This window comes from Orbicella franksi, chromosome 1 (assembly GCF_964199315.1).
Source record: "Orbicella franksi chromosome 1, jaOrbFran1.1, whole genome shotgun sequence".
NCBI lineage: Eukaryota > Metazoa > Cnidaria > Anthozoa > Scleractinia > Merulinidae > Orbicella > Orbicella franksi.
This window is the reverse complement of record NC_138145.1, coordinates 29,590,966-29,614,939: the sequence shown is the minus strand read 5'-3', so window position 1 is coordinate 29,614,939 and position 23,974 is coordinate 29,590,966. Positions and strand designations below refer to the sequence as shown.

General features: G+C 39.1%; 3 protein-coding genes across 4 annotated transcripts; 1 reads left to right on the top strand and 2 right to left on the bottom strand.

Moving 5' to 3' along the window:
- The first annotated feature begins 3,064 nt into the window (after positions 1–3,064).
- On the top strand, positions 3,065–9,306 carry LOC145501753 (uncharacterized). Its single transcript, XM_081481151.1, has 4 exons — positions 3,065–6,368; positions 6,892–7,060; positions 8,122–8,257; positions 8,946–9,306. The coding sequence occupies exons 1-4, from the start codon at positions 6,245–6,247 to the stop codon at positions 9,183–9,185; spliced, it is 669 nt and encodes a 222-aa protein (XP_081337277.1). The 5' UTR covers positions 3,065–6,244; the 3' UTR covers positions 9,186–9,306.
- A 140-nt stretch (positions 9,307–9,446) lies between these two features.
- On the bottom strand, positions 9,447–14,321 carry LOC145501763 (uncharacterized). The gene is made up of 4 exons (XM_081481158.1): positions 13,983–14,321; positions 13,284–13,551; positions 12,021–12,168; positions 9,447–11,525 (listed from the first exon to the last, which is right to left on the bottom strand). The coding sequence occupies exons 1-4, from the start codon at positions 14,083–14,085 to the stop codon at positions 11,418–11,420; spliced, it is 627 nt and encodes a 208-aa protein (XP_081337284.1). The 5' UTR covers positions 14,086–14,321; the 3' UTR covers positions 9,447–11,417.
- A 2,158-nt stretch (positions 14,322–16,479) lies between these two features.
- Positions 16,480–23,677, bottom strand: LOC145502064 (uncharacterized). 2 transcript variants are annotated; one of them, XM_081481363.1, is made up of 5 exons: positions 23,586–23,677; positions 22,458–22,695; positions 20,174–20,217; positions 19,055–19,164; positions 16,480–17,983 (listed from the first exon to the last, which is right to left on the bottom strand). In XM_081481363.1, exons 1-5 carry the CDS (start codon positions 23,665–23,667, stop codon positions 17,864–17,866), a joined length of 594 nt encoding a protein of 197 aa, XP_081337489.1. In that variant the 5' UTR covers positions 23,668–23,677; the 3' UTR covers positions 16,480–17,863. The 2 variants fall into 2 exon arrangements, with proteins under 2 accessions (XP_081337489.1, XP_081337485.1); XM_081481359.1 differs by lacking the exon at positions 16,480–17,983 and having other exon boundaries at positions 18,353–19,164.
- Positions 23,678–23,974: the final 297 nt, after the last annotated feature.

Sequence of the window (23,974 nt, the reverse complement as noted above, 5' to 3'; positions counted from 1 at the left end):
CGAGACCGGCCACTATCCTATCTGGAATGAGGTCAAGTTTATTGATCGAGATCCTCACTGGTACACACGTAGGGTCAAGGAAGCTATTGACATAAGACTTCACCCTAATAACATCAACAGGGAGAGTGGAATTGAAAGTCCTAAAGCATGGATGCCCACGATCAAAAAACATAACAACAGGAGAACGGTACAACAGTGGACCACTGAAGGAACAGCTACTCGTCGAAACAATGGAACAATAGGAGGATCGAAATGCACCAATCACAGCCGACCTTTGTGATATTAATGACACCGTGCAATCAGTCGACCTTATCGCCTGAAGAAGACTAGCAGTAAGCAGTCGAAACGTCGCGATCTACATCTAAAGTGACTACATCGTGTGACAAACGATAATACACTTTATTACTGCATCTACCACAATGAATAACAACAATGCATGGTACAGAAATGTTTAAATAGCGTATGGTGCAGCGCAGTATTTCACCGTGCTTCTTTGGAAACAAAGTGACCATGGCCTTCAAACTGATCTTCGTCTTCGCAGTTATCGCGGTTTTTGTTGATTTCCTGGAACTGAAACCGTGTGGTACGTAAGCCTTTTTCCTACTTTTGTTTAACGCTTGTATCTAAGCCGGAAGCGCAAATTCATAAAACTCATACAAGTGATAATTTTGTGATAGGATCGACGAAGCACTGTTTGGATTTTTCTATATGTTAAAAAAGAAACCTAAACTAGTTTCCGTATTATTACACTGAGATTTTATTGTTAAAGATGTTTAAAAGCTCAGTTCAGTCCAACTTAATTTGATCCAAAACATCTAACGCTGTTCCATACGATTCATTCTGATGGTCAGAAACGTACTGTTATAACTCTAAAACATACCTTGATTTTGTAGAACAATACTCGACATATAATAGGAACCTAGTAGAAAGTGAAGACTGCCGACTATGACAAAGATTGAAATAATGTCTCAGCATGTTAATGATGTAAACTGACTAAGCTACCAGGACCGAGTCGCCGGGGGAGGAGACTGCTATAGAAAAAGGGTAGGGGAGCTCGTCGGAAATTTTGAAAAAAAAAAACATCTTAGAGGTTCCAAGATCCTCTTTCTTGAGCATGGAGAGTCACCAATTCTAAAACAACACATTATCTCCCGTCATGTGTTTCGGCTCAATACTCTAAAAGGTAACGCGAAAGCTCCCGCTGTGGGTCTTTAAAGGCTGAACCCCCTAAGAGGTATTAAGACCCCTCCGGGGGGGGGGGGGGGAAAGAAGACTGGGTACTGTCTCTTTATCAGTGGTACTAGAAAATTAGGCATTGTTGGTTAAAACCCTGAAGTAAGTCTGGCTAAAAAAAAGTAGCTGCAACACGTGCACCGTGCACTTCTTTGATATTGGACATCCAAGTTATGATCAATTGACACCTGTCAAAACAAGGTATCCGCTAACAAGCATCACGTGACCATATCGCGGGCTCAAGTTTACAGCCCATCGAGGTCGCGTGTTTTTTAAAAGTTGACCGCTGGCCAAGTGCTAGTTTTCGGTTGGACCGCGGGCTCATCCCAGGTTAACTTGTTACAAGCAGGGTAGGATTTAAAAAATACTGTAGTTGTAGTCAGGCATAGTAATAAAATCTTAAAAGTTGTCACTGACTTAAAAATCTTAAAATAGACGTTTCGGCTAAAATACTATAACCTTCTTCAGTGATGAAATGAATGTTAACGGCGTGTAAATGTAAATGAGATGTTTATAAGAATGTGAGGAACTCGCTAGGGATTAATTTAGCATTTTGTAAATGTCTGGAATATGCGCGTGACCATTAATTGAGTTCGGTTCGCGAATGGAATGCCACGCTTCCAAGAACAATCTACGCGACCACAAGGGACAGCCGTCTATGACCTTGACATTATTAAAATCAAATTCGTGGTTGTTTTTCATACAGTGTTGCGCCAAAAGAGAGTTCTTGTCACATGTGAGGACGGCTCTTTTATGTTCTTTTGTTCTGGATCTCAGTGCTCTGGATGTTTGACCGATGTAAAGTTTTTCACAGTTTTTACAATTGATTTTATACACGACACCAGTTGACAGGTCTTCATCGAATTTGTCCTTCGGTTCTTTCAGGATCGAACCAACCGTCTTGACGGGTTTATGAAACCATGTTCGGAAACCTGTTAACGCTAACCTAGGATGAAAAGTTAACCGAATTATAACTTTTTCTTCTATACAAATGTTAGTTTTTTTCTGCTTTGCTTTGTGCGTATGGTGATTATTAAAACTCAAAACAGAAGGCTGAACAATATACAGAAAACCTCACTGCAAAGTTACATGAAATCAAAATTCTTGTGGTGACAAAATAGATCTCTGTCTGTTTTCAGAGTTTTATTCAAATCGTCCATTATTTTTTGTATTTAACAATTAGAGTATGAGTTTGTGATTTCTATCGCGTGGTAGTTGACGAGGGTGCAGCTCGAGTCAACTATTACGCATACAAATTGAGAGCGAATAATCTAATTGTTTTAGTATAAATGTACTAGTCGTTCAAAACTTTATCTACATCCTCTTCACAGACACTTCGAAAACGCCAAGACGGGGCCGTCATTTTGTTAACAAGGGTACACTGCTACGTTACTCACTGTCTATCACAGAATAGATAGTGAGTAGCGTAGCCAATCAGAGAACGACATTCGTGATACAACACTAGTAGATTTCTACTAAAATTGTTTAGTACATAATAGTTTACTGACGTATTAAAACAAAGAAGGGGACGCACACCGTTCTGAAAGGTGGCACCTGCCAGTTGCCGTGGATAAAAAAGAAATATTAATTGACTGCCTGAAATAGACAAAGAACAGAGCAAGGGGGGTTCTACGCCGAATTTTTAAATTGAGGGTAGGGTGTAGGTGGCGAATGGACTTAATAGATTAACAGATTCGGGAGGACAAGGAGCCAATAATGAAAGAATAACTTTTAGACTAGCCGAGGGTGCTTGATTTAATTGTATTTGCAGGTGTTTAATATATTTTCGTTGTATTTAGCGATGGCGTAGTGTGGCGGGGAGGGGGGAGGGGAGAGGGGGGGAGGGGTGGCTCCTGCAAAAATCTATATTTCGTGCCTCTCTAGCTCTAAAATAAACTGACAATTGGAACATTCATAGCGTTTGTATTCTGAGTAAGCCAGACGGAATCAGTTTTTTGTCACGATGGTAATTTCTTGACGACGTAGAATGAGAAGCCAAAAGGTTCTTCGGTTGTCTGAGATATTTACCGCTTATTGTATTATGTTTTATTTCAGGTAAAATTCATGGTGAAGCTGTTTGGAAAGGGAGGCATGCTTGCGTGCTTTAAGGACGCTTGACGATAAAAAGTATGTGACGAGAAAAGGATGAGAAGTATTCTTGAAACGAGAAGAATACAATAAAATCATGGATGAAAAAGAATTGTTTGTATCGTTTTTATCAGTCATTAACAAATCTCTTTCTTGCTATTGCCATTATTACTTTGGTTGGCCCTTTAATAGGGAGCTTTAGCAACAACGACGGCGACGCCGACGCCGAAGACGACGCCTAGTCAAAAATGAATTTATATTTTACCAGCGAAATTTACAATTATCTAGATCTGTTCAGTACGCCAATGGCTCTAAAAACGTGCTCAGGCTAAATACGCAATGACAGCGTTCAATTCCAAATAGAAATACGAAAAATTAGTCGTCGTCGTTCGCTTTCCTCAAACTACGTAGAACTTGGTCATTTCACCCTTACCCTATTTAAGACCAAACTCTGCGATTTTACCTACTCTATTTATGACATACATACATTCATTCATACATATATAAACTTTATTTTGCTTCGGATTTAAAAAGAGCAAAAAATTCGATACCCTGTTTAAGACCTGAACCCTAAATCAGTGACCGCTGTTAAAGTCACTGTGAAGGGCTCTTGTTGATGTCAGCATCGATGATGATGAAAAAGTAGCTTCTTCTAAAAAGACATGCCCAATTCAAGAGTAGAATGCAAAACCACACCCTAATTAATACCAAGATGGCCAAAATCGATACCATTTTTCGATCTGACAAAACGGCTAAATTTTCCCTACCCTTTGGGGCCGCACATATCTTTATACCTCATGCCATAGAAGGGATTACCCCCCGGGGGGGAGGTTAGAAGGTAAGAAAAGGCCAAAACAATCAAATGCAGACTTTCGGCTAGTAAAGCGCGAGAGAACCTGTCTGTTAGCAAACACAATTCAAGACTTCAAGGCATCATTCCCCTCAAACTACCTCAGACACAAACATGTGAAAAGAGGAATTTCTTTAACCAACCTTATTGAAAACCCGCTTGACTGGACTACGAGTAGTCCCTCTTTCGCTTAGTCCGTCGTGCGTGACGCGAAAGAAAACCGCGAGACAAAAATGACCGCGCGAAATCCTGGAGGCGAGGAGCGCGCGAAAGGAGGGACTACCGCCTAAGCCCAAGAGTTTGAATTATGCGTTGCTCTCACAACGCAAAAATATGATTGGTTATGTTAGGTGCGTTGACAACGTCTTGTCAACATTCGAGATACGTGTGACGTCTTGCAGGAATGTTTTGGAACTGGAGCAAATCGAAGCGGTAACAGCGCAATTTGAAGCGTTGGAATCGCTCCGCAACCCGCAATGTTCTTGCGAATCGGCCAACAGGCTTTGGAAAGATTTAAATTTATCCAGTGTTTTGTTTGGCAAAGCTTTCCGCCCTCAACCCGACTGCGAGCGTGTTAGTGATTTCGCCGCTCAACAGCATCGTCCAAGTCAGCGAATATAAATTCACTGAACTTGGCCTTTCTGCCGTCCATTTGAAAGACTGAACCGGACTTTCACTTGAAACCGGACATTCACCTGAAACTTTCCGCTGCTATTGGCAAACATTTCACCGCAGTTGGATGATCTCCTATGTCGAAGACATAATGTAAATTCTCGGTTGGAACTCAGCATTGAAATTTTCGCAATAGCTTTAAGATTTACACCTACAGACGCAGCGAAAATCGTTATCTGATGCCTCATTCGCCGTCTTCTTTTTAAAACTTCTTTTGTAGTTTCGCTGAACGAATACTGAACGAAGGTATACTTCTCACGGCATATGTTTTTGCCTGGCTACTTGAAGGGTAGAGTAGAGCAATTTTATTCGGGATATCTCCCGGGGTTATTGAAAACAGGCGATAATAAGAGGACGTCAAGATGAGAAATCCTACACCGAAAAATCACTCGGCCGTGAAAGAGCAAACTCTTGGGTTTAGGTGGTAGTCCCTCCTTTCCGCACTCCTCGCCCCCAGGATTTCGCGCGGTCATTTTTGTCTCGCGGGTTTCTTTTGCGTCACGCACGACGGACTAAGCGAAAGAGGGACTACTCGTAGTCTACCGCTTGACTGTCATCATTGTTGTCATTAAAAAGCCGCAGGTATGGGGATCTCTATATCAGTTAAACAAAAGTTAACCAGCCAGTAAGTACAACCCAAGTTAAATAACTAGTTCACATCTAAGGTTTTCCGTTTTCTCCTTAGTTTTTGCTGCACGTCCGTCCGTATTTTCAACTCTCTTCTTGGTGTTTGGAAAGGTGGTCAAACACGGTCTTTCGTGTTTGATACTTGACTTCAAAGAACAGATTCATCGAGTGCCCCTGGAGTGTGTCTACAAAGTTGTTGAAACACAGCTGAAAGCATTCATAAAATTTGAAGAATTCGTAACAGCTGTGCTAACACGAGTCGTAGGCGCGTGTTTCCACAACTATTTCAATTTTCTGTGAGACTAGTTTGTGACCGTGAGTGGTTATTATTATGTCCAGTTACGAAGTTACTTAAACATGGGAGAGATAATATTGCCTGATAACTCAATAAGAAGAATTGTATCGAAACTCTCGAATACCTCTTTTGCTTTGTTTTGAAATAAAAAACTTTAAAATTGAAGTAAACTTTAAAAAATATTCTTTAGTAGTTATTCTGGGAGCTGTCTGTTTGTCTACCCTGCTCAAACCACTCGATCTGTCAGTGGAAACGATATTATATTTTCGCTTTCATATTTGTGTCATATTAAATATACAGTAGATGCAAGGTGTGATTTCAAACAGAATATGGTGCTTTGTTCATTGGGACAAATATTAGTATAACCAGTTTCCTCAGGTGCAAATAGCAATATCTACCAGCGCATTCATTTGTTCATGTTTGTATTTCTTGAGTTCCGTTATGTTGACATGCATGGTACAGAAATGTTTAAATAGCGTATGGTGCAGCGCAGTATTTCACCGTGCTTCTTTGGAAACAAAGTGACCATGGCGTTCAAACTGATCCTTGTCCTGTCGATTTTCGCTTCTTTTGCTGTTGACGCCCTGGATTGGAAAAACTGTGGTATGTAAGCCTTGTTCTTTCTTAAGTTGAATGTTTAGATCTAAGGAAGGAAAAATTTATCAATTTACACAACGCTGAAAATAGAGGCGTCCTTATTAGAGCAATTAAGGTGCTACATGTAAAACACCGTAAATCAAGTTTTATACCAATGCTAGTTTCATAATTTTCAAAAGCAAAACCGCATCTCGTTAAATGCGGTGCAGTCTGAGTTAATTTTGATGTTGAGAAGAATGGCCCACACCACGTCGAATGATGCAAACTAAATTATCAGGAGAGAGTGCCATAGGTTGCATTAGAAAATTAAGCATTGCTGGTTAAAGCTCGAAAGCAAGTGTCAATGAAATGAATAACAGGTACCTAAAGAACGTGTACTTTCTGTTAGTCACTAACGGTTTTTTGACCAAGTTCATACTTTTACTTTTATTTCAACAAAAACACCCCGGCTCTTTACCTTCGGTCGAACGATTAAATAGCGCTTTAGTCTCATGTTATTAGAAAATATATTTTTGCTTCTTTTTTATAGACGACACTTCCCCTGTAAGGATCGCTGATGTAAGGCTCCCCTCACGTCCTCTGAGGCTTGAGAAAAGTTCAAAAACTGCTTCTAGAGTCGCACGGGCTGCTGGATCGCGGTACAAAATTGGCGTGACCTTTTGGAAAGATGGACGACAACTCCCGTGTTTGAAACGGTGGTAAGTTTTATATCACAGTTAAAACTTGGCTTTGCATCGAACAAGTACCATTTGATGGCGCATTCCGATCCGATATTGCAATTCAGTTATTTCTGTCCCTGGTGAGCGAACGAGCGAGCAAATGAAAGAGTGAATGAATGAAAGAGATGAATGACTGAATGAATGGCTGAGTGAACGGCTAGAAAAGTAAAGGCGTTTAGCTTTGTAAAAACTTAAGGACGTTCGCGCTTATTGTTCCTGCGCATCCTTACTGCGCACGCAAGTTCACACGCCACGTCAAGCATCCATGCGCGCGCTAAGTAATAAAATGAACAGTGATAGGGCAGATGGCCATTGCTATAGCTTTGCCCGGATTCAACGATCGTGGACGTTCGGTGACCCCTATTTTTATTCTGATGGATCATTTTCTCTACCGATTTTCTACGTTTAGCGAAAAAATGAAGAAAATCTATCGACTAGAAGTTTGAATTTTTTGCAAAATGCACCATCGAATTCCATTCTTTTTAGCTCTTCCCATATCTGTGTGGCGGTTTCGAATGCCTCTTGAAAGATTACGTTTTGTGAAAACGTTGGCAACATTTGGAATTATTTACGCAACAGACCCACTTCTACAAAATATGACTAAGATCGTTTGCCTCCGTTGACTCACCTCGATATTTTTAACTATAAACCCTTGTAGACCATAATTACGTACGCCAATTTTTCAAAATCCGGGTAATTTTCCACGAGCTTTATCTCTGAAACGAAGTCGGTGACCCCCAATTTCTTTTGCATTTCTGACACAAGTAACCCATTGTCTGACTGCAGTAAAAATTAAAAAAAAAATCTATCGACTGGAAAATTTTCGCGCAAAGTTTCTACGGGAGGAGCTCGAGCCAGAATATTTAACAGTACTAAAACTCTCGAGGGCAATTTTTTAGTTCGGAAGAAACGTTATCATGGACTCATAGCATAGCGAATAAAACACATGCTCAAAGACTTCCAGACAGTAGTGAATGTATTTGAGATGTACATATAAATAACCGCTCGATGGCTTATAATTTTAATCTACCTTTCAAAAGCACTCGCAACGTTGGATGTGCCGAGATTAAGAAGTTCTTTAAAGGAGCACAGTGTCCTATGAAGCATGGCAACTACGTCGCCATTGTGAAAAGGGAAATTCTGCCCTGGTCTGATGTTCCATTATTCATGAAGAGTGTAAGTATGGCGACAAAAAAAAAATGTTCTCTGTCAGTTATTCAAAATTTTCATCAAATATCCATCTAATTATTAAATATTAATTATTTGGTGAGCAATAGTTTACGGACGTATACAAACAACGAGAATCAGTGCATGTTAGCCAACGTGGGTACTAAAGAAATATTAATTGCTTGACTGGTTGAAATAGAGAAAGAATATGGAAAGGGTGGGACCACACTTTTTGAATTGAGGGTAGAGGGTAGGTGGCAGGGTAAGAGAACAAAGATAGCAAGGAACTAGTTAATACAGGAAGGATTCTAAAACTTGCCAAATGTACTTGAATTCATTTTGTATTTTAATGTGTTTTATGTTTTGTGAAGGTGGATTTAGAGAGAGAGTCGTGGGCAAAAGGGGGTAGGGGTGGGGAAGTGGGGCGGGAGGGGAGTGGCTGCACCAGCCTGCAAGGATGGTTATTGTTGGGATAATTGAGACGGTAAAAGAACTACGAACTTGAGAATGCACCAGTCCTAAACTGATACTGCGAATTTGAGCGTTATAATTATGTTACTAGCCTATGTAAGCAGACAGATTTCAGCTGATTGTTTCATGTTAGTACTTCTTGACGGCTTAAAGCAAGACACGAAAACTTGGCGTGAAACAATTCTCGTCCTTCAAGATATTTACGGGGTATTCTATAATATTTCAGGGAAAATACAAGATGAGAGCAGATCTGAGAGATAGAAACAAACGTGTTGCATGCCTAGAAGCAGACGTTGAGATACCTACCTACCTATCCTTTTTATGCCGAGTGGCACGTAAGGCCTCCTCACTCTGCAGCCCACAAAACATGCAATCCGGTGCAACGCGCACCTCGCTCCTCCATCCAGCTATTTTCCTCTCTTTCTTTGCTGCCCTCCTCAATGCTGTTTTGGGGGGATACCGTTGAGAAGGGACGTTGAGAGAGGTTGCTGTTATGAGAAGTGAAGCCAACACGTCCAGACGTAGTCTTGAGAGGAGAGAAATACAATAAAATGGTGAATCAAAAAACATTTCTATTGTTGATTTTGTCATTATTAAATATATAAAAATTTAAACCAAAGAGCCTTTTGTCCCGACTGTCAATAATAAACTGTGCATCCATAAGGGGCAGCCGAATGACCATCTTGATAATTTTATGACGAAATTCAAGACCGATAACAAGACAGATATGTCAAAACTGAACTGACATAATTTTTTTTTATGCTCACAAAAGCCAAAACGATCAAGGGCAGATTTTTGGTTGATAAAGCGCGAGCGAACCTGAAATTATTTTCGGCAAAAGCAATCCAACACCAAGGCATGGTAAACTTCTAACTGCATGCAATTACTCAAAACAAAAGTGTAAAAAGAGACCCTTTAACTAACCTCCATTCCATTGGGAAATTCTTGAAATTCTTGAACTATTACCCTGTTTAGTCCACCCGGATAAGTACGTTGAACAAAGCGAAATAAAGCGTATTCTATTAATCGAATTCAGTTTATTCTAATTCATCTTACCTCGATCTTTCAAAGCAGTCCTGTTTAGAGGCAGTCTGTCACCTATTAGGCTTATCGAGAACTAACAGCGTTGAATTGTAAACGGTTTGCCAACATTTTTAAGATCCTCTCACGCTAGCTATTGACCGTAAAATGACCAAGAGGGCGTGTGAGAAACTTATATTGTTTAAAGGGGATTGAAATCACCCTCATGTCTCTTGTAAGTGAGTGCAGGACGAAGCATCCACGAAGTTATATTCCAGAGGACAGGAAATTTCCTAATCGGAAGGTGGGAGACGATTTTGTCACAAGCTACATAAAATCATTTGCTTTCTGTAATAATCCTAAATGATATAGCATCGTCCGATGTCATGACGACGGTCGCAAAACCAGTTTTTTCAGTTCATTCGCCGTTAGAAAAGTAGAAGATCCACTAAGCATTAATTGCATAGCTGTAAGTATTTTTTTTTATTCTAGCTTTCTACAGTGAACCAGTTAACAGTGAAAATTTATCACATCATCGTTTTTATCTTGAATGGAGCAAGGGATTTTGTGCAGACGAAAAAGGGTTTTGCTTCCTGGTGGCAAAATGTCCAGCTTAAGATGTCAACAAAGAACTTGTAAAAATTAAACATTTTTTTGTCTCAATGTTTTTTTAGTTTTTGAGAATTTGTTGAATTATAAAAGTATCAGAGATTTTAATAAAAAGACGCAGAAACTGAGAAAGAAAACAGTTGTCTAGTTAATCATTTTAAAACGGAAGTTTTTAGATATATTCGAGGAGTAACTTGACGTGAAGGCAAAATGCTGCAGAAACAATAAAGGCCTGATATCAGTCAGTTCTACACGAGAAAGGTTACCGCCAGCAATGATAGAATTAAAAGGTCACAACAAAGAAGCAAGTTATCGACAAATGAACGAAAAGAGTAACCGTTAGTGTATTCATATATATTAGTATGATTGCGAAGGAAAATGTTGATTTCATCAACCGCTAAAAACTTATACGCAGTCTCTGATCCAATAAACTAACTTTAATTTCATTCTACTAGCAGTGATATTGGATGAAGATTACTGACTGTTTGCCTTTAAATCAGAGCACTATGTTCCTGTTTTAAGAGGAATTCAAAATTACTTGTACTCTTTTCGGCCTGGTGTTAAAGCACGTCACCCGTCCACAAGAAAACATCCAATTAAGAACTAGGAACACACAGAAAAAAACAAATTACGCAGAAATGTGTCATTTCACGCGGTTGCTTTGGAGGGCACGCAAACGAAATGTATGTTAATGTATAACGCACGTGCAGCTAGGTATTTTGCTTGTTTTTAAACTTTCAGTGTTCTTTACTTCAGCTACTGTAAGAACTGGAGTCCTTATGAGTGAAGCGTTGAAATCCTAACACTTTTTTACCTTATGTTACATCCTTGAGCCCCACGTCATTGCCGGCCAGGCACCCAGCAGTGTCAAACCCCTTAAACACTTAGGTCGCTTTGAGCAAATGAAAGAAAAGAAAGTAAAGAAAGGCGTAAATTCACTTCTGAGAATGAAAGACTAATGAATTCGAATATTTCCAACGAATCAACAATCATTTTTCTTTCTTTTTTCAAGTGGTGAATATTCCAAAATTCTTTGCTCCACCCAGGATTCACAGGGCTATGTTATAAGTTATGGCTTAACATCCAGCAAGAGTTCCTTACTTATGCAGCTTATCATGGTACCTCCATCAGTGTAAATTTCGATCTTGATTTGCACTTTGGGGTTCCAGGCATTCGTCTAGACGATGAGAAAAACACAAAATAAACCCAGTAAATTATTTTTCTCAAGAGAAGTCTTGCGTTGTGCCCTATTGAAATTATTCTTGGTTCGAGGCTTTGTAGAATAAGACTAAAGAAATCAGGTAAAACCATTAAAGCTTGTGATTTGAACTAAAATTTAGCTAGAAATTTACATCTTGGTTAGTTACGTAGAGTTATCGTTAATGGTGGAACTTTTGCTTCTTTGGTAACCATAATTTTCCAACTTTAAGTTAAAACGTTTTTTCCCCCAAATTTTACTTTTCAGCATTCAGCGTCTTATTATTCGTGTTGATTATGGAAAGAGAGTTGAAAAAAAAAAAAAAAACTGGCTTAGCCCTATTACTCTTAAAGTTACGTATTGAGTGGGCGGTGGGTGATATTTGGCAGTGCATACGTGAATCAAGTTCAAGCCATCAGTGGTTTAGTTCTTGTTAGAACTGCCTTGGCATACAATATTATATTTTTCTCATACCACAGTACTTGGGATTACGCCCGGTTTAACTGGAGGCACTGCCAGCTCAGAGGCACGGAAATAAATCACTCCTGAAATTGGTTCGCAAGAAAATGTCTCCGCTGCTCCTAACATCGCTGCCAACCCGTCACAGAGAGCAGTGATCACACTTGAAAAAAGCAAACACTGCTATTAGAACAGGATAACTGTAATGTCTTGAATATTTCATGAGCTGATCACATGTAAGATCACGTAATTACACGGCGTGAAATTAAAGAAGGATTTTTACAAAGCATGACGTAGTAGTTTATTTTATCTTAGCTATATTCAAAATTACCCTCGATACCACAACAACTTTAATACAAGGAGTGTCTAGGCTATCACACACTTCTTTCAGCAGTCTACAGCTGTGCTGAGCGCATAAATAGAACACTGAAGTAGATTAAAACTAAACTCAGTTGCAAGTGTCGATTTAGAAATGAGCTTTTCCATGGTCGTGTAAACACGAAGCCGTAGACGACGTTCTTTTTGCTAGTTGTTTAGTTAATCATTTTAAAACGGAAGTTTTTAGATATATTCGAGGAGTAACATGACGTGAAGGCAAAATGACGTTCTTTTTGCTAGTGATAACCTGGTATGCATCACCAAGAACTCTAAACATTCCAACTGCTAACACTGTTAATTCAAATCAAATTCGCTCGCAAGGTACTAAAACACTAAGTTGATTCTGAGCAATCCTATAAGCAAAAAACGTAGTAAAATGAAATAGTTTCCATTCAAACTTTAGTCAAGTGATCATCCGTGTACAAAGCCGTAATCAAGCTAGGCAAATTTATAACTTTTCCTTTTTCCCAGCAGAAATGTCTGAAATGCTTCTTTCCAGCAAATAACCTTTAAATTTTCCAGCCAGTAGACATAAAACTTGGATTTACACGCACAAAAAACGCGCTTCAGGGCGCCGGTTCCAACGCAATTTATATTCCTTGAGTGAAGCAAGTTTCAGTCGTTCATCAAGTACAACCCACGGGAAATACCCAGACTGAGGGGCTTACAACCTGGGTTCTCTAGCCAGCCGGCTAGAGAACAGATATTTCAAGGGACAGATCCGCTGCATACTCCTGTAACACATTATTGTGGAAATTAGAAGCGCCGATTGAAGTGAAAGTCGCAAATCATATCTAGAGTAAGTAAAAGGATTGGGTCACTGCTTTTATGATAACGCCCTCCAACATGGCCGAAGTGAACCCATGAACGTATACTTACAAGATATCATCATGTACATACCATTGCTTTGGATCGCTGCTTGAAGCAGTGAGTGAGTCAGGACAGTCGACGGGCTGATTCACAATAAATGGCATACCAAGAAAATATCGTTCTCCGTTCAAGTTCAGCCGTACGTTGGCAGTGAATGAAGTGGCGCTAACAGGGACGTTAGTTGTTAGGCTTCCAGTGATTTCGAGCAGGTTTTCCTGATAAACTTTTAGCTTATGTAAGTCGGCATCAGTTTTTTGGTCGATTATGTGAAAATCTGTGAGTTCCAAGGCATAATCACCTGAAAATATTTCAACATACTTTGAGAAGATTGATGAAAAGATAAAGCGTAATAAAAGTTATTCCAATGCTCGACGTCAAATTTGTCCGATTTACAGATTCATGACGCACAATTGTCAAAAAGAGTGACAAGCAAAACTGACTGAGCACTAAAAAACGAAGTCACGTGGAACGGCTCCATATGACTGACGCACGTCAAAAGAAAAATATGTCAATTCGGAATCGCTGCTAAGTCACATGACATTTTGGCCTCAGCTGAGCTCTTATGTTCATTGTGCCACCAACTGCGGGAAATTCTGCTTCAAATGACATTAGCTGAGGGGAGAGATTTGGACGGAACTCCTGCACGCATAGTGCCAAAATGCAGTAAAGGTGTAGTGATAGAGAGCTGTTTTGCCATCTAGTGAAAAATCATTTGCTTACTGTACTTACTTTTAGGACATGACATAATTGCTTGTTCGCCATTACGAACGCTGGCCAAAAGTACCACAGCCATCAACAAGGCAAGCTTCATTCTCAGCTGCAGAGTAAACATTTGATAGATTTTTCGAGGTTGACTGGTCTAGATACAAGCCTTTTTGTTTCTCTGAAGGTTGAATAAAAATGACCTCACGTACTGCAAATAATAGATGAATTCGTTTTTTTGAAGTTTATAAATTCGTCATTGGTTAATTTAACAGAAGAAAAGTAAGATTACCAAATGGCGTCTACGAAAATCTCAACTGATATTGTCGACGCATCAGATCAGGGAACTTTTTAAACTGGGCTACTACAATTTAGTTGCAATGACTTCCTCGTCTTGTTTTGAGTTGATCATCATATAACAAAAAACGGTTTTCTTTTCTCCCAGGCCAAGAAGTCAAAGTTACGAAAATCTGAAGCAAAAAACCACTGCTGCTCAACTTACGTTGAGCTCAAAGTGAGGGCACAAAGTTTTTTATTTCATGGATCAAAGAGTGATAAAGTTTCTTTTCGCACGCCACAATAGAAGTAAAGACTTGAACAAATAAATAAATATCAAGAACAAATACAAATGATTAATTTTTTCAAACAAAAGATTTAGAACGAAAAGTTCAATTTCGCTTTGGTGAAGATAAGCTAGGATGGTGATATTAGCGGAGTAAGAAGGGATAAAAGATGTAATTCAAATTTCAACAAATGCCAAATAAAACTTGATCTTTTTTGTTAAAACTGGATACAAAATTGACCAAAGCTCTGGAACTGAAGTGTGTCTACTAATAAAAAGTGGGAGGGTTTCAAAATTGTTCTTTTTTTCGTTTTGAAAAAAAATATAAATAAAACAAAATGTAGAATTCAGTATAAGAAAAAGAAACTGGCAAGATAGATGGGAGGGTTTTTTGTGGTTATTAATTATCGTTGATTTTGTACTAAATGCCGAGATTACAGATGGTTATATACTGAATTAAAATGAAACAAAGCTGGCCATAAACGCAAATCGGACGGAGGAAACTTCTACAAAGAAGCATTTGCCAACGGTTTCATGCCATACAATTACAACTTTCCCCGGAATTTTTCTTCCAAACAGGAATGGAAATCATTAAAAACAGAAAAATAGATGGCTTCTAGTAAGATCTCCAAGTATCATACGTATACTTGTTTGAGTGCACTGATTTTCACTCACTCGTCCTCTTCCACCTCGCGGAAAGCTCACTGCATGTTTTCTTATGTTTCTTAAATTCGAATGAATTTAGTGCAAAGTTTTTCGATTGCAGTATTTTATTCGCTGTAAGCAGGTTTATTAAACTCTGTGGTATAGGGATTGCGAAAAACTCCGGTTACTGTCTTTAACAAGTGGTCGGTTCCTCTATTCTTAATTTCGTTACACCCCTCTGGTTCCTAATTTAGATTTGTATTTGATTTATATGTAATGATTTACGTTTGTATCTTACAAAATCTAACAAACCCCTCATACCATTTCAGTTGTTTGTCACTTAAAGTCCTCGTCTAGATCTTGTCTTAAGATTTGTCTTCACACGTTAGACTCTTAGGAGCAATAGGCTCGTCAAACTCTGGTGTCGCGTTTTATTGAACCCATCCAAATGATTTGTTTAAACTCATATCAATCTATTAATTTCTAAACTTATTGGCTCTAAAAGAGTGAAGAGTTAACAAAAAATAACGTTTCAACTTTGTCAATAAATGCCGGAGTGGTGATATTAGTTGTGTTAAAAGATATATAATAAAAACTTCAACGGAAAATATATGAAAATCAATCAATGAATGGTAGTTTTAACCGGGCATAGAATAGCCGAAGACTTTAGAAATTTATCGAGCAATAAGTTGTAGAAAGTTCCAGAATGTCTTTACAAAGTGTAATATGCTGTAAAAAAGACTTAACACTCAGGATTTCGATTAAGGTACAAATTTTCAAGAGAGAAATGAAATTTGGAAAAAATAAATAATTCCATGTATTCTGGAAGAAAATAATTAAAAAAGGTTTCAACTGGGGATTATGTCTGCCAGATGTAATTTTAGCAACAAAGAGTGGTAACACTAAATAGCCCAGTGTAAGATTAATTTTTTGCTCTACATGTTTCGCTTTGTGCAGCGTTGTAACAATCAGTAAATGGGAAATGAGAGCGGCAAGTGTCGCCAAATAAAAATTTTACGGTGGAAGACAAAACTCTGGTAATGCAATAGCTGATAAACAAATACCGAATAAAAACCGATTTGGCGAGCTTTCTACCGCGGAGAAACAAGAAATAATGGGCAATGCCATCCCGGAAACTAGAAAATACGCAGAAAGTCTCAATTAAGTTTAACTCAACTATGTTGGTTTGATACGGAACATTTCAAAAGGCTGGTAAATGTGCAACGAAAGCAACTGTATGAAGAAGAAGAGCAGCAAACAATTCACAGAAGACCTAACATCGGCCCAATTTCGTTCAGAAATTCGGCATAAAATCAAGCATAGCACTCCAGTAATGTTTGTTACCTGATATTTGGGTCTTGTGCTGTTATACCTCAATGAACTTGATCGGTTTTGAGCCACAAGATATTTGCAGTCTTGATGATGACAGCCACGTAAACAATTAATCTTGCTTTATTCTGTTTCATTTGACTTGCACAAGACGCAAAATTTTTACCAGCGCTGCTAATTCAGAAATTCCCGTAAAACGTTCTCGTTTGTCACAATTTTCCAGAGTATAAACGACTTTAGAGGACTTAAGCTTTCAGTAGAAAAGTCTCCCTCGCTCGCTTTTCACTGAAGTCTTTCCAGTGTCTAACAGCGGCCGACCACTACACCACAAATTTTCGCTCCTTTTCATACCATGACTTTGTTTAGATCACACTGAAATGTCCTCATTGAAAAACTCTTAGTCCAAATAGTATGACATGTAGTTTTCGATCTGTTAACGAAAATATATGAGATGTGCAGTTTTGTTTCGGCTGTATGTTTCCATACAAATAGTCTAATTTGATTCTCGAGGTTACCTCTTTTATCTACTATTATTAGTCGGTTCGTAGAAACACTGTCATGGCAGCTATTAAAACGAGAGGCGATTGTTTGGAAAATCTTAACATATGCTTACTGCGAGCCTGCCCTTCCCCTTCCCTCACTTAAAAAGTCCTTTTGGTTATAGGCCCATCTTTCTGCTACAGAGAAAACAATATTCTATATACAAATTCCCATCCAACATTTCCATTTAACTTATAAACGTCGTTAAAATGTCCTCAGAACATTTTACTTCAAACAAAATAGGCGGATACGTAGAATAGAATACGTTTGACTTGATGAAGTATGAATGAGTTTGAGAAGACTTCCTTTTGGAATACATGATCAAGGGAGTGAACGGCACAAAGATTTTTACCCATTTATACCTCTGGTTTTGGCCGTGCAACCCCTAGCCGGTGAACATTCACCTGTCCTCACCCTCAAAAAAAAAATAATAATAATAAATAAATTCCAGGAGGAGCACCGCGCAAAAGGCGGTCAAAGGCTCTCTTCGAGGCTTTGTAATCCTCTGCCTCCTCATACTCACGTTGCATTTGTTTTTTAAATGCGCTCATTTGGAAATAGTGCAAGGGGAAGAAACAAGGGGAAGGTTCCTGCTTCTCTGGTAGCCAAACACTACTTCAAGAACTGCCAAGAGAGCTTACTCGCAGGCTACACGACTGGGAGTGAATGGGCACGCGTGGAAGAACGAGCCTGTCGGAATATGATCATACGAGCTCCAAGATCAGAGACTTAAAACAACACAACTACTACCATGAGTTCAACTTAGTTTCTTTCAGCTACCGAAATATGGCTCACACAGCATTTTGTTATAGTCGTGTTTCTCAGTTCTGAGTTACTTTAGCAATTTGAGTGGCATTTCTTCCAAGATGCAGGCCAATTTGATGGTGAGGCCCGCCATGATATCAGCATCGATATCGATCTCAGTATTAACAGCGGCTCCTTGTATTCCGCTCTATGAACCAAAATAGAAAACAAATTAAAATTAATAAAGGAATTCAAAAAAAACAAAAACAAAAAAAAAAATTAAAAGACAGTTAATTTAGACAATCAAAAGAAACACGCCATAGTCCAGATTGAACTCTTTCGTTTCGAGCTGCTTCGGTGAAAGTATTTTACTTACACTTCATTTTATGTGGATGAGACTTATTTCCACGTGAAACGTGTTACATCAAACCTCATTTTGAAACAACTGGGAAAAAGTCAACTAAAGTAGCCTATTAAATAATAATAATAATAATAATAATGATAATGATAATGATAATGATGATGATAATGGTAATAATAACAACAATATTTACATTTTTATAGGGCGCATCGCCTAACAGCAAATCACGAAATGAAATAGCACAAATAACCAATCAACTAACTAACTGACTAAAATAACTAACCAATTACTTAAAAAAAATAACAGACTAAAATGAAGTAAAAATTAAACTTTCTTAAAAAAAATCAGTCTTCAGTTTAGTGTCAAAACTTTCCACAGTATTCGCTTTCTTAATGCCTTCTGGTATCGAGTTCCACAATTTCGGTGCGGCAAAAGAAAAGGCTCTTGCACCATAACTGTCCGTTTTAACCATTTGACAACTAATACTGAGTGACGAGCGTGATGCATGTAGATCGTAAATTATGCAATGGACGGCATTCCTTAAAGAGAGGGTTCAGGTAATTGGCGGATTGGTTGTGCAAGATCTTATAAGTTGTAAGTAGAATCTTAAAATTAATTCTCTGCTCAACTGTAAGCCAGTGCAAGTCATTTAGTGGTGTTACGTGGGTTGAACGTTTGAATCCCGTCACAAGGCGCGCTGCGGTTTTCTGAATCCGTTCAAGCTTATCCCTTTGGTATTCCGGGATACCATAAAGAATGCCGTTGCAATAATCCAAACGAGAAATTACAAGAGCGTTTAATTTTTGTTTTGAAAGGATGGTATAACTGTGGTGACTTTCCTAATTCCCAACTAGCTAAGCAAAACAACAGTCTCCCCACATCCCCTCCCTCTAAGTCAGCGATGTTTGTAACACTTACAACAACGGATGGAGGAAGGTTAACTGGCCCGTCTAGCATCGTGCTCACCAGAAATTCTACATCACCAGTTGTCACAACGCAGTTGGGATCATTCGCGTCTTCAGCGCTAGCTAGTGAAAGAAGAAAATGTTTCTCAGCTTTTGGGGACGGGCTACTTTGTTGTCGAGGTTCCCTTAAAAACAAACCACGACGATGACGGCAACGAGAACGACACTAAACAAAAGTTTTAATGGGCAAAACAATGGTTGTGCACGTGCGTTATAAATCTTTGTTCATTTCTTTGCCGTCCTCTACAAACCAACAACGTGAAATGATCAAGTTCTTCGTACGCGAACGATGACGGCTAATTTCTCGTATTTCCATTTGCAATTAAACGCTGTCATTACATATTTAGCCTGAGCACGTTTTTAGAGCCATTGGCGTGCTGAACATATCTAGACAATTGCGAATTTCGCTGGCAAAATAGGAATATATTTTTGACTAGTCGTCGTCCTCGGAGTCGCCGTCGTCGTTGCTTAAGCTTCCTATTGTTAGGGAAGGCGGGTTGGGTGGTAGGCAGTTCGGAAGTGCTGAATGACTGTGCTGACATTTCATTTCACTTCAGTCAAGAGAGGCAGGGCCGGTCTCAAATTTCTCTACTTTTCTTGCTTAGAACTCTTTTGATAGAATCGCCCTACCCCCCAAAAAGAAACAGAATGGAAACAGTCCGTCTGTCTCGGGAGACAAGGGACTCTGCGCCATGATTCAGCCGGCCGTTTGCGGTTGAGGTGCAGCGCCTGTTGTGGCTGTAGAGGCCAATCCTACTTGCTCCACCCCCAACCCCGAAAAATAAAAAAAAAACATAAAGCAGTTTACCATGCTGTAAACGTTCGTAAAAAGACTTGCCCCACCCCATTCCATATGTTATGGCCCCTTCAAAAGGGTGGTTTTTCAGTGGTTTTTCGTACATGGCGTAGTACAGGTTCTAATTGCTAGAACCAATGGTTGTAATATGCAAGGATACAGATTATGTTGTAAGACGAAATCCATCTATATCAGATGACTGACTGACGCATTCTTAATAAACTATTCACAGTGAATGTCTCGTGTTAGTGTAGTCAGAATTAATCAGAAGTTTACCTCCAAGCAGAGTTTTTAATTCCTGGCAGTTCACAAGCATATAGCTACAAACAAAAGAGATCACGCTTTAGAATTGTTGAGCCTCATCTACACGAGCAACTTTTATGTGACAATTCTTATTTGCTCGTGTAGATGAGGAAAATTGGCCAATGTTTATGTGACAAATATATTTGCTGAAAAGCTGGCGCATGTGACGAAAAAAGTTGTCACAAACGAAAAATTGCTCGTGTAGACGACTCGTTCACATAAAATGTGGCAAATATGTTCGTTAGCGCCATATTTTGGGAGAGTGAGTATGCAGCCTCGCCTTGTTTTTGCGTATCTCTGCTGTCCAAAGTCACTTCTGGCGCACTAAACGTTGAACGGTGACAAATATTTGCCGTGCCATCTACAAGATGAAATGTCTTTGTCACATAAAAATTGTCACACAAAAATTGCTCGAGTAGACGAGACTTAAAGCGTTTAAAAGGGGTGTGTTTCTTCGGGATGACCCGATCACGATTAATGATCCAGATCTTCAGATCATGGTGCATTAAGGTGGATCAAAACGGTTTTCAGCAATTTCCATGACGTATATTTTGATGGGTCATTATTACTGCCCAGTCACTGGCGAACACGCCGTTTTCATTTCGGCGACGCAATACGTTACCATAACAACAATATGACCTTCTAAACACACCCTTAATTTTAGCTTGAAGTACTTATATTTCAAAACAGGGCTCAGTGAAACCGTTCTTTAAATCGAATTGTTATAAGCAGGATAAGATGCAACTTTTGGCAGAGATTAAAAAAATTCTGTAGATGGGGTTCAGAGCCACCTTAATTTTTCGAAAATTTAAAAAAAAATTAGTTTCACCTGTGCCCTTTTTGAAATATAAGTATACTTAAAGCTAAAATTAAGGGTGCTTTTAACAGACCATACTGTTGCTATGGTGACATATAGTGTCACGAAAACGATACCAACGTGGTCACCAATGATTGGGTAGTTTTCTGATACCATGATTGCAGCATCAACTAATCAAGAGTAGTTAAAATGATCCATCGAAATCTACGTCTAGGAAAGTGCTTGTTCACTCTGGACAAGCATTCATTAGTTCCTTTGGTGCACCATTATCCGAGTGATCTTTGATCAACCCAAAGAAACGCATCCTTATCATGTGGCTTCTAATGACGGTGCGTAAAATCAAGCACATAGTATGAGCTTGGAAAACCAGCAGGTTATCCAGTATAGTCTATCCTGGTTTACAAAGCAATAAAGGTGGGATGAAAACGTTTCACTTGCGGTAATTGACATACTGTCGAGGAAATTGGTTGTCAACACTCAAACTCGTAGGACACGATCTAGACTTATCAGGACCAGCCATGCGTGCCTTGTTATGTAAGGAATTTTATATATAAAGGATATTACACGGCGTCGCTATGATATCAGTTTTTTTTTTTCGAGTGGTAAAAACAGTATTTTACGAACAAGCGTAGCGAGTAAAATGTGCTTTTTGATACGAGGTAATATAATTCATCCGAGCAATTTTCTTTTTATTGTATAGACAAACTGACTATTTGTACAAAAAACCGTGAAAAAGCGAGGAATGACGTCATCGATAGCCTCACTGGTGAGAATATGCAAAATAAGCCAGTCCGGTCACGGATGTAGTTTCGCTTGAATTTTAACGAGTGTTATCATATCTCTCAGCTAGTACGCGCGCTGTGATTGATCAATTTAACGGGCGTACTCTCCTGTATGGCCCGCTAAAATTTAAAGTAGGTTTTGTTGCCAAACTGTTTCGTGATTTATCGATAAGTGTTCCTAACGTTTATAGCAAGTGAAAGTTTAAAACTTTCTTCTACTCTAAATTATGTAATAAAGCGTGCTAACGACTTAAAAACAATTTCAAGCTGACTCGTTTTGCTTTCGAGGTGCGTCAGAAATTTGAAGTCTTTCCGAGTCCGCGTGAATAGAAATCGTTTCCGAACCCGTCAGGCACACAGTAGAGATATAATAAATATCTTACTAACCTCGTCTTCTCGGTCCGTACTGTAAGTTCCGGATCCTCGTTTTTTCCCCTTCGATTTATGACCCGCGCGCTTCCCGCTTGGGCCATAAATCGAAGGGGAAAAAGTTCGGTCCGTAACTTACAGTACGGACCTCGAACTCGGTTAGTAAGAGGTATCTATCTTTTCCAGTAAAACACTCGTGTCTATATAATCAACTCTTAATTTATATTGGATCGTTCACATGCTACGTCTCCATCTCGACCTCTACTATTTATGTCGAGCTTGAACTTACCACGGTCCGGCATCACACATGGGGATGTCTTCTACAATCGGAAAAAAGCCCATTAATGTCCCCGTTATGCTAGCAACGTAAACAATGGAGAACGGGCCGGGGTTTGCACTGCCGATGCTGAAATTGCCTTTTACGCAGATGGGGATGTTTACAGCGTCAATATCAACGAGAAGCTTGCTTTCATCGCTGCCGCAATCCCACGCCGCGAATTTGTGCAGAGTGATGTCAGGATAGGGATCTGGGAAGGAAAGTGAAACAACACTGCTGGTAGTCTACTTGAGTACTTTTCACTCATGCAGTATTGCCTTGTTTACTTGGGCGAAGAGAGCATGAAGGGTGTGGGAGTTAATCCCTCATATAGTTCTTATTCCCGTAGTAATAAGGACTATACGGAGGAATAACTGTCTTTCCGTTTATCCTTTCTTGTCTGGGTAAAAGGATACAATGGTTGGGAGGCGGAGATTGTGGCAGAGGCGAATCCAGAATCGGCCTGAAAGATAATGTTAGTTATGGGCGTAACGCACTTAATTTCGCGATTTCGGCTGAGTCATCGCGAAAGTAAGAAGACTAATTGAATAAAGAGCATTAAATTCCGCCAAATAACGTCAACAAAGTGTTTATTTCCATTACCTTTTCAGAGATACTGAATCATCAATGTACCGTACTAAAGTATTTCAAAATGGAATTTTAGCCTGAAAAGGCTCAAACACAATCAGCCCTTCGCTTTTAGTGGATCTCAAAACGATTTTCCGAGGGAAGTTTCGTTTCTCCACTCACAACAGTGGCATCACAAGCTTTCTCTCATCCTATGGTGATATCCTTCATTGATAACTACAAAGAACCGATTAATGGTCGTTTTGATCGCTTGTACTAGAGACATTCCGAAAGAACTGCAGGAAGAAAGTCAGATCCAGAAGAGAATAACCAAACAAGACAGAAATGAAACTTTTAGCATTTATGGAAGCCATTTTCGTTTCGAGTAACACTTACTTTATGCAATTGCTAAATTGTATTAATTATCGCGTGTCTATAATTCACGATTTTTTTTCGCGAGTTTTAAATTTCTCGATTTTTGTTAATTCGTGAAAATTCGGACGCGCAAAAATAAGTGCGAATACGGTAACTTACTTTTTCCACAATAGTTGTTGTTTGTTCCTCCCATCGTCAACCGTACACACAGGACTGCAGTGATGATCAGGGATAGCCTCATGGTTTTTCTTCGCTAAAGGACTTAGATTCAGGACTCAGTTTAAACTATCACAAAATAAAACTATGATGGTAAAACAAAGTTAGGGTGCATTTCTTATTCGTTCAATGCAAAGCAAAGACGCGAGCTCACACTCGACGGTACAGAAAGCTTATAAAAATAAAAACCTTCAAGTTTCTTTTGAGATAACAATAGAAAGTCAACTTTTGTGAATGCCGAAATTTAATTTCTCGTCTCTCCATCCTCTTTTCCGGAATGTACGACAGAGATAAGTATAATACCATTGTTTTTGAGCCAGCTTTTAAGCTTT